At 38.3% G+C, this 10,190-nt stretch overlaps 1 protein-coding gene across 1 annotated transcript; it reads right to left on the bottom strand.

The window, feature by feature from the left end:
• Window positions 1-2,621: 2,621 nt before the first annotated feature.
• On the bottom strand, window positions 2,622-8,468 carry tbr1b (T-box brain transcription factor 1b). The gene is made up of 6 exons (XM_066687439.1): window positions 7,527-8,468; window positions 6,847-7,001; window positions 6,450-6,571; window positions 5,984-6,142; window positions 5,566-5,627; window positions 2,622-4,496 (listed from the first exon to the last, which is right to left on the bottom strand). The coding sequence occupies exons 1-6, from the start codon at window positions 8,216-8,218 to the stop codon at window positions 3,653-3,655; spliced, it is 2,034 nt and encodes a 677-aa protein (XP_066543536.1). The 5' UTR covers window positions 8,219-8,468; the 3' UTR covers window positions 2,622-3,652.
• Window positions 8,469-10,190: the final 1,722 nt, after the last annotated feature.

The raw sequence follows: 10,190 nt of genomic DNA, 5'->3' as shown, positions 1-10,190 counted from the left end.
ACAACTGATGCAGGAGACAACAGCTGCGTAGTCAATTGTGGGTAAATTGCAACGAATGAGTAGTTTATTCCAATTGCACCAAAATAGTAGTCCCATATGATATAAAGTCCCCATTGCTCAGAAAACTAAAAAAAAAAAGACAGCATTAATTAAATGTATGTGTGTGTGTGTGTGTGTGTGTGTGTGTGTGTGTGTGTGTAATACTAAATATATTATGGAAATGCAGACTTTTTCCAACATTTAGTCGTTTTAATTTGTTATGTATTGTATTAAAATAGTAAAATAAACCCAGATAATAATAATAATAATAATAATAATAATAATAATAATAATAATAATGTCACTTTGTATCGGTTTATATGGTGCACTATGCATGAATTTTTATTTCGATTCTCTTCATTGCAAAATTATCTACGTATGTTTATTAGAAATTGTGTTTAATAATTGCATTAATAGTTTCGGATAGGTCTACTCAATGTGTATTAATGTGGATGCAGCAGGACTCATTCGGGTACTCAAGTTGAGGACCCACTGAAACCACATTTTATTGCAATTAAAACTAAAATAATGCACACCTGTGAAATTAATGGTGCAATTTATTAATTAACCCGATGTGATCCGCTTTATGAGACTTACTTCTGAATAGGAACAACAATTTTCAGAATAATGTATCATAATAAAAGCAATAATGGGAAGTTAATTTTACAGCCCAAAAATCATTTTAGGAAAATTAAAAAGTTACCAAACAGAGGTCCTTTGGTCCGTGTTGCGCGTTTGGTTGTTAATACCTGAGGTATCTCATCCAGCCGTTTCTGAAAGGATCCCGGAGTCAGCTTCAGCAAAAGATAACCACGGCATAGACACACCTTTTTCACACCTGACCTTCATACTCCTAATTTCACCTTCAGTGCTTGGCTTCTCATTGTTGAACTCATATCTTTGTAAATACAGGTCACTATTTTCAGAATGCTCTTCCAATGCCATTCAAGATTAAAGAAATGCATTTCAGCTGGCTGTCAAGGTTTAGTCTAAACGTCCACACGTTGCTTCTTAAGTACCAAGTTTGTTCACATTTAATAAGTCTTGCTGTGCCGCACAAAACGCAATGGATTACTTCACTCAACGAATGTGTTAAAGAACGCACAATGTAGTGTTCAAATAGGTTTCTATTAAAATCAGCCAAGAAGAGTGGTTTTGAACCGTTTTCTATCCCAGTGATTTGTTATTCGCGGATAGGATTTCTTTTGTGTAATTGGGTTGTCCCTGTTAAAATTCCACATTGTGGCGTTATAAACATTTTGGAGTATTTGAGAATGAATGCATATGTAGTTGTATTGAACCACTACAACAGATGTTATAAAGCACCAGAAATATTCATACAGCCCGACAGTCACACCTTTACACCCCCCTGTCCTCAGCCAACGGCGATCGCGGTTGAATCTGTATTCAGCAAGCTCTGAAAACGGAAATGATCTTTAAGTAGTTCAATTAAGGATAATTAAACAATTTTATAAATATATACATCACTGGTTTACAATCACAGATGTAAATACCTTGTACTAAACCTTTGTTGATTTTTCGCACAATTGAGGATCAGCACCTTTCAAATTGGGACAGCATAAAATAACTTGCACATTGTCCGCTCCCACAGGTTTCAGCACATTTGCACGACGTTTTTATTTAGTGGACCAACAAACCTTTACATTCGTCGCGAAGAAATGGAAAATAAAAATAATTAAATAGGATTTAAAACGACCATTACAAATGTTAAAATAACGAGCGTCTGTTGGCCTAGGAAATAAGGGGGATATCCTTGAATTTATTAAAGTCTTCTGAAAGTATCTGAAAATAAAAGGTTTCTTGGAATACATTTTAGTAGATTTTCAAAATGTACTCTATTTTATGGGGGAAAAAAAAACAGGCCTATTTTCATAAACGTCTTGCATTATAAAAACACTGCGTTATTTTGATTTTAACCGAATCCTCTGCCAAAGTAATCAGGATATTGACATTTGCTCGATTTCATTGTATTTTATTTTGTCTGATCATAACCGGGACATAAAAGCAAATGTATCAGAATCGCATAGGGTTTATTTTATAGAAAGCTGTCCATTGCAGGAAGTCATTGCTTCATGGGTATACAGTACATTAAATAAAACTATTTAGCAATAGATCTACATTATCCTATAGGGTTTCCTCTTAAATGGATTTATAAATTACGTAAATTGTAGCCAAAATTTAAAATACAATAAAAAAAAAAACGCTGATGTAAAACAGTGCAATACTGAATAAAATCGCTTAAGTAAACGAATACATTTTTTTATATTGCATCAATAAAATAAATCGTTTTCAAACGTGATAGCATCACTTTGGGTAATCGAAATTGGCTTTCAAAAACTGGTGCGTTTTAATATGGAGCTCTTACAGTGTTATGTTTGAGTCACAGATGTGTAATGGTGTCAGTAAATACATTCCATATAATAAAACTAAACTTAAGAGCTTTAAAATGTTTCTACAAAGAAAATGTTTCATAAGCAAACCTGTGATCCCATTAGGATTTGCAAGATGCGTTTTAGCCACCTTTGCCAAAGCGGAGGTACAAGAGACCGAAACGTCATGTGTTACATTGCATTTTTAAGATTTTTTAATTTAGTAAAAACGTACAAGTCCGCAGCATAACAACTTTTACAACAATTTACCAATACATAGAGAATAAACAAACATGTATACAAAGGAAATGCCGTGAAGACCCCATATACATTCTTCACAGCTCGTGAATTAAATATCCAGGTATTGACAATTCAATGTACAACCGAGAACAACTCTGAAATATTCTCTATAATTACACATGACCTACCCCAATAGTCTAGCAAACATGTCACAATTTAAAAATTAAAGGAGGCTACCGAGTTGGGGCATAAATATAACTTAAATCTAAAATGCGGTTTGCTAAGAGGGCTCTAAAAGAAATGATCTTCTGATCACCTTCTTGTAGATTTAAATTTAACAAGAGAACCAATACACTTCACCTTGTGACTATAGAGAATTGCTGAGCAGCAATAAGAAGTCGTTTATAATGCACATTTTGAAATCTCAAAATGCAATACATGAAGGTTACATAGCTCCACAACTGACACAACATCATTAACAGCTACATAGGTCTGTACATTACCCCTCCCCCCTCCCCCCTTTATAATTACAGTGACTTACACCTTATAAAAAATAAATTAAAATAAAATAAAAACAAACCTCATGGGAAACAGTTGCAAGCCCGCAGCATCTTCTTTAAAGATGATATTCCTATTTGGCACTTGGTTAGATCAAATTAAAGTTTGGACAGCACTCTTATTATTAGTCATAATGTTTGTTTACAGGCCTACTACTACTACCACCTAAGAAAGTTCATTTTAAACTACACTATCATTAGACAAATTAGGGGTCAACGACCAAACAGTCCAGTCCAATTCCAAACGAGACTTTTTGCTGTTGTAAAATAATGTAACCATACTTTATCCAATAAAGATGGGGTCATGAAACAAATCAAATGGAATAAACCCGAAGATGGTGGATGTCACAATACAGACCTAACACGTTAACGTTCCCCGATTCGCTTCAATACTTTGCTCCTTCCCAAGTCTCATGTATAGCTGTTCTAGCTATGCGAGTAGAAACTATAGTACCCAAGGTCCTTTGCGCAGTTCTTCTCGCACTCCCTCTGCGTCAGCGCCTCACTCTTCAGCGGGGAGGCCGTGTCGGACACCGGCGTGGCGGCGGGTGAAATCCGCCGGCGTTTGGCCTGCTCAAAAATCCCAGAATCGCTAGAATCGATGGATTTGATAGAAGAAGGGGTTTCTATCCAACTAGATTCCGACAGGTCTTTGGGTTTGGCCTCTTCAGACCCCCCTAGCGGAGACCTCTCTGTTGCGAGACTGTCGCCCTCGTCCCCGAGATAGGAGTTGGCGGTGCCCGTCCTGCTGCCCGCACTGTTGGGGGGCCAGCAGGAGAGGACCGAGCCGGATTTGCTGCAGTACTGTGGCGGGGTGCGGGCCCCCCACCCAGAGGGGTCTGTGTAGTAACCCAAGGGCCTCCCCGAGCAGCCTGCTGTGGCCAACGGAAGGGCCTTTACTCCGGCAGCGGCGTAAGACAGCAGAGTGGCCGCGTTGCCGGCGAAATCCGCAGCGGCGGCGGCATCGTAGGCCGAGGCGGCGAAGTCCAGTCGGTTGTTGGCCGGGGTGACGAACCAGCGCTGCGGGGAGGCCGCTGCAGTGTCCTCGGCTGGCTGCGGGGAGAGCAGGCTGTTGCTGTGTGGGACGCTGCGGTCCGCTCCTGGACCGGCCCCGGCGCCGGGGTGGAAGCGGGATTTGGCATAGCTGCTGACAAACTGGTCCTGCAGGAAAGACCCAGCCATGGCATAGCGGGCACCGGGCACTATCTGAGAGCGGGGAGAGTCACTGGGCGACGGAGTCAACCGGTCAATGTCGCAGCCGGTGTAGATCCTTCAAAACACAAAACAGGCCAGGGGTTATAGCCTATAACATGGTTCGTCTAAAATAATTGTAATATTTTAAATTATTGTTAAATTACAATCTACACTACATATGCACACATTAAACTGCCCCCACTTGCATTTGGACACAGAAGCTCAATGTGAATAATATAGATATAGCCATTTCTTCCCAAAACGGTTTCTAAAAATGTTTGCTAGCAACAGTTCAAAGGTTTGTAATAAAAGATAATAAAAAGGTCACTTCAATCCCCCTCCTTCACTCAGGTACATTGAAACATGTATAATGTATCCGATCAATGTATAAAGCACATAACTGTAGGCCTATACAGAGAAGTAGAGCACCAGCACACATTGCAAGAATCTGCAGGAACACGTCCAGGGTCTGGGCCAAACGCACACACATAAAACCCATCCGCTAATCTCACATTACATATCCAATAGCACGGATAGCTACTTTTCATTTAAACTGATGGATTATATCGACTGCAAGAGACGATTTGCGCGTCCTCTAATTTCAAAGGTTTCAAGTTTTCAAATATTACATTTTCATGTATGCTTTATATAAGCAGGCTACAGAAGAAAATAAATTAGGCTACACTGGAAGACTAGTGGGCTCCTATATCTGAAATGCAAGGAGAACTCGAATACAATGTTGGTAGTAAATACTATTACTATTTCGGCATCGGTAGCGTTTAAAATGTCATAAGTTGTTCATTTAGACAAACTAATTAAAAATGGTTACGAAAATGAACATGTACCCAACATATCCTTAAACAGTATTCAATTTCCATGATTTGTGCATATTGTACAGGATGGGGAGATGAGTTTGAACCCAAACGTCTCAAATTGTATTTTAATTTCAATTAGCCTATAATCAGATAGACCAGAGGCTGTATGAAATATATTCATTATTAAAAGGTTTTCGCTCCCTGTGCTAAAACCATTATCTATAGATGGAACGAACATTAGACTAATATAATCGAATAATTATTTTTACTATAGTTTATGGGCATGCTTCGTTGCTTTCAAATACAGATTAACAAACAAGAACATCTTACGTGTCGTAGTTGTCCCGAAATCCTTTTGCAAACGGATTGTGGTCGATTTTCAATTGTGTTATCTGAAAATAAAAATAGGATGAAAAACAAATCTTAAAAAAAAATTATAACTTATAATAGCGCATCAGCAGAAACCCGATTTAAGTTTTAGTATTTAAAATGGGCATTAAACCAATTTCAACCGAGTTAAAAATCCTAGTAGACTACAGGTGTTGCCTATATTCTAGGCAAAATGGGGCAACGGTATAGGCAATGTATATAATGTGCTGCTTTACATGTATTGGACCAAAGCAGGGAAACGTCCTTTTCATATAGCCTATGTATCAGTTAAACAAATTCCTCTATTGCTACAAAAAATTAACATTTAACAGCTTTTTTCAATGAACTTGACGGTGTTATTTGTGACCGCAGTTCTTACATCGGTGTTCTGGTAAGCCGTGACAGCGATGAACTGCGTCTCCGGGAAAGTGAAGGTCTGGACTCTGCCCGGCTGGCTGGTGTCTTCTGTGCCATCCTCATTCACCTCCACTACGTGCAACCTGGGCTGGTACTTGTGTAGCGACTGTAAAACCACCATCTGCAGAGACAAAATCAAGTGGACCGATGAAAATTAGTATTATACACCGCCACATTGTTCTGGGTTATTACTTTCGCCACCAAACCTCCCCCCCCCCCCAAAAAAAAAACACTTTTTAGCCTGTCAGACAGCATCTCGACAGAATATGGCACCCTAGTATACATAAAAACATCCTGTCAAGACTGCAATGCTTTCTTATTAAAATTTGAATCTTGAAAAAAAAAAGCATGATAAATTAGATTTTCAAAGCTGAATTTGAAACTTGGACATAAATGTATGTAGGTGTGAATTTTGATGAACAACTTACCTGACCCGTGTTGTTAGATGCCCCTTTGTTATTTGTTAACTTTAGTTTTCCAAAGGAAATCTCCTGCCGCATCCAGTGAGCTCCTGTATTCGGAGAATCTGGATGCATATAAACCCGGTTTCCTGTAAGAAACCACAAATCGAGGTCATTTATTGCATAGGAATAAGTTTATCCTTTAAGGTAAAACAAATCTAAATTTAAAAATTAAAAAGTCCGTAAAAATTGCATTTGCCTTTTCTTGGCAGTGCGGTTTGGCGATTTCAGCTCTACGCGGATTGACCTCGGGTTTCCATATTGAACAGTCAATATGGCCCCTGTTGAATCCGTGATTTTTTAATTAATAATTCTCACCTATCTCTGTTATGCGAGTGTTAATTGGTTAATTGGGAGAACTTGCCTTGCACATTGGTGTCCGCTTTGCCACATGGAACCCACTTCCCTCCCTGGAATCGCCAGTGATTGGGGTCGGCCAGAATCACATCCACAAAAATATTATAATGCGCCGTCGGGTCAAGACCAGAAATATTAAAACTTAAAAATGGAAACATCCGTCTGAAAAAAAACAAATCATAAAACTGTAAATACACAAATCTGGCTTGTATAGAAGAGAACTGATTATTAACTATGAAATAAATATGGTAAAAGCACTATATAGGTTTTACATATTTACATAAAACGTATTATAGCAATAATACGTTTTACATCCGTCTTTAGTGTTGCACTGTACAGTATGTTTTCACATTTCATGGTAATAGATATGAAAATGTCAACAGCGGATTCAAATATTAACATTCAAAAAGCATCTACTGTATAAGACATTTAAGATTTAAAAAAAATAATAATAAAGTCAAGCCTTAAAGCAATGTTAATTTTTAAACTAAGTGGTATATCAAGTTGAATTATACATTTTGTACTGTTCTGGATTTAATGTCTATTTTTATTAAGTATAATTAAAATTACAATCATTAGGATTGGTATAGTTCCGAACTTTTCTCTCTTTCTCCAAAACCATAAGATGCTTCAAGTCACGACTTCAGTTTTGGCAAAACAGAAATAAATCAAACAATGTTCACCTACCTTCCTTGTTTTGTTATAATCATTTCGGTTTGATGCCTGTGAAACTTGAGCCAAAGTGCCCTGTTGCACAAATACACTTGCGCTTTCCCGGGGACCAGCCCGGGCTGTGCGGAGGAGAACTGGTAGAAGGGTCCCCCCTGGTAAGAATGGCCATACTGCTGGGCGTAAGGGTACCCGGCGGCTGGATAGCCTTGAGGAGAGGTGTTGGACAGCAGGCTGTTGTATGCTCCATTGGTAATCACTGGGTGATGAGCCATGTATCGGCTTGGACTTCCAATGGAAAAAGCTGGGTGAGCTGGTCCATGTTGGCTGGGGTAGGGGAACATAGCACTGGGCGCAGCGGAGGCAGGCTGGTGTTGGCTGGATTGAGACAGAAGATACCTTTCTGCAGCAGATCCATCGAAATTATGACGAATTTCAGAGACCCCATCCAGCACAGGAGAGAGTTTGCTTCTCTGGACGTCCCCTGGTGCGTCCTTGGAGCCAGGAAAATTGTCTGCCTCTGACTGATTCGTCATCCCCCTGGAAATTTTTTTCAAAGGTGAACTTCTCTCCAGGTTGTCAGTAGAGGATATAATAGGATGATCCTGCAAGGCAAGCTCAGATCCGCCCGAGTTGGGGTAACTGCTGTTCACATTGAGAAATTTCTTGGAGAGCATGATAGATGGGGAGAGGCAATGCTCCAGCTGCATAGCTCTATTGCAAACGCGATTCACTCACCCTTCGTGAAGCGTCTCCTCGGTTAACTTAACGCCCCAAAAATGTAGTTTGAAAGAAAACGCCTTCCCGTGGTTTGATCTAGTTTTTGTTAGACAGCAGATTAGCCAATTGACACTATGCTGCAATCAGAGATGGGACGCTTTTGATCTTTCTGCCAGCCTTGCTAATGAAACGACTTTCGCTATTGGTTCGTTTCTGACAGTAATTTAATTAGACAGACATTAATTAGGATAATCATCTGGGTCCTAATCGCAATGATAGCAAATAGCAAGCTATTCTCTCGGATGTGATAAGGGTCTCTATGTCTATGTCGGTATCAGTGATAGTTTTCTTTGTTTTGAACCATTTGTTTTCAAATAAAAAAATAATAATTAAAATGAATATCTGCAATCAGTTGAATCAATTCAGTTTGTTCCACATGCACCCCATGCAAACAGTAGTCTACATCTACAGATCAGATTATTTTCTCTTCTTTTAAATTTGTATAAAATCGACTTTGTCTCCTTCCGTAATTCTACAACTTTTTTTTCTGTTTATATATTTTAAATGTTTGCTGCACTATTTTTTTTCCCCAAATAACGCATTTTGCCACATTTATAGGGAAAATATAATTTACCTATAATTGTGGTAAAAATATATTTTGTGGTGAATATATTTATAGGTGAAACGGAGATGTATTATTAAAATATATATATGCAATGGAAGTCAGTGCACTTTATGCTTTAAAATGTTTGTGAGATAGCGTGAAATGATTCGGTACCTTTAAAGATATGTTTACTGGTCCCGTAGCAAATTAATATTTTATACTGGTACTTAGGGCTGGGTATGAATCAAAGAGTAGAAGTCACCTAATAGCAAACGCATTTATACCAAACGAAAAGCGTTAAATATCCTTTGCATTCGGAGTTATTCTCTCGTCATTTTACAACCAAAATCTGTACATCTATCTATTAAGTTTAAAAGGTCGCATTTAACAGGGGTAATATGGTTACTGACTGGCAAGTCGACCGTGACGAACCAATACAATTTTAATGCATTAAAGGATATTCTTTATTCTTTAACGAGAATCTTAAATCGATTTTGAAAGTATTTTACATTTTCTGTAAGAGTATCTGAATGAAACATCTCTTGCAGACTAATGATAAAAATATAATTTAAAGATGAACTAAAATAAATAACTTGATTCAAGTTTTAGAAGTGAACAAAAACATACAACATAAAAAAATAATAATAATGTAACCAGGACTGCAATGCTATAAAGAAGCCCGGTGTCTTGTGAAAACGTGCGACAAAAGTGACTGGAAAAACTGAGCTGCATTCTCATTGAAATATTAAAACATGATAAAAACTCGATTTATATTGCTTTTTTGAATGCTCGCTAGGCAGTATGTATGTAAAAATAGTTTAAATTTATTTATTTTTCTTGTAGAAAAAAAAAAAAAAATCTATATTCCCCGGCGAATTTCCTCTTCTCAGCAGGAACTGGACCAATTATTTTTCTGTGTGAGAGACTTCTTGATGTGGAGGACTGTGACAGCTTCTCCTGCCAAAGCCCGAGCAAAGACAGAGCGGTCCAGCCAAGTTCTGAGGCTCAACCTTGAATCCACGTTTACTCCCAGAAAACAATGTGACTTTACTCACCCAGGGTTAGACGCATTGCTCTTTATTTGCCATTTTCATCAGGGAACGATCAGCACTAAAATCAGATAGGTAAAGTCATTTTCATTCGAGCGAAAGGACTGGTGTGAGGTTTAATCGAGATGGGATTTTCTTGGCGTTTACTGCGTCCACGCTATGGCAGATCAAATACTGTAATTATGCGCAAATGCATAACTTTGATAAATCTACACTTACACACACACCATTAAAAGCTAATAACGTATTAAAACATGAACGTATGTTTGCGTGTGTAATTGAACACGTTCTCCGTCCAGTGGGTGCAAC

Source organism: Amia ocellicauda, chromosome 16 (genome assembly GCF_036373705.1).
Source record: "Amia ocellicauda isolate fAmiCal2 chromosome 16, fAmiCal2.hap1, whole genome shotgun sequence".
Taxonomy (NCBI): Eukaryota; Metazoa; Chordata; class Actinopteri; order Amiiformes; family Amiidae; genus Amia; species Amia ocellicauda.
This window is presented reverse-complemented; position numbering and strand designations above follow the sequence as displayed.

Bases quoted from the DNA above. Each gene is read 5' to 3' on its own strand.
- tbr1b (XM_066687439.1), bottom strand. From the start codon at position 8,218: ATGCAGCTGGAGCATTGCCTCTCCCCATCTATCATGCTCTCCAAGAAA. The intron at 6,572-6,846 runs GCAAGTTCTCCC...GGTTTCTTACAG, and splicing joins AGCGGACACCAATGTGCAAG to GAAACCGGGTTTATATGCAT. The intron at 5,628-5,983 runs GTAAGAACTGCG...TTTTATTTTCAG, and splicing joins CGGCTTACCAGAACACCGAT to ATAACACAATTGAAAATCGA.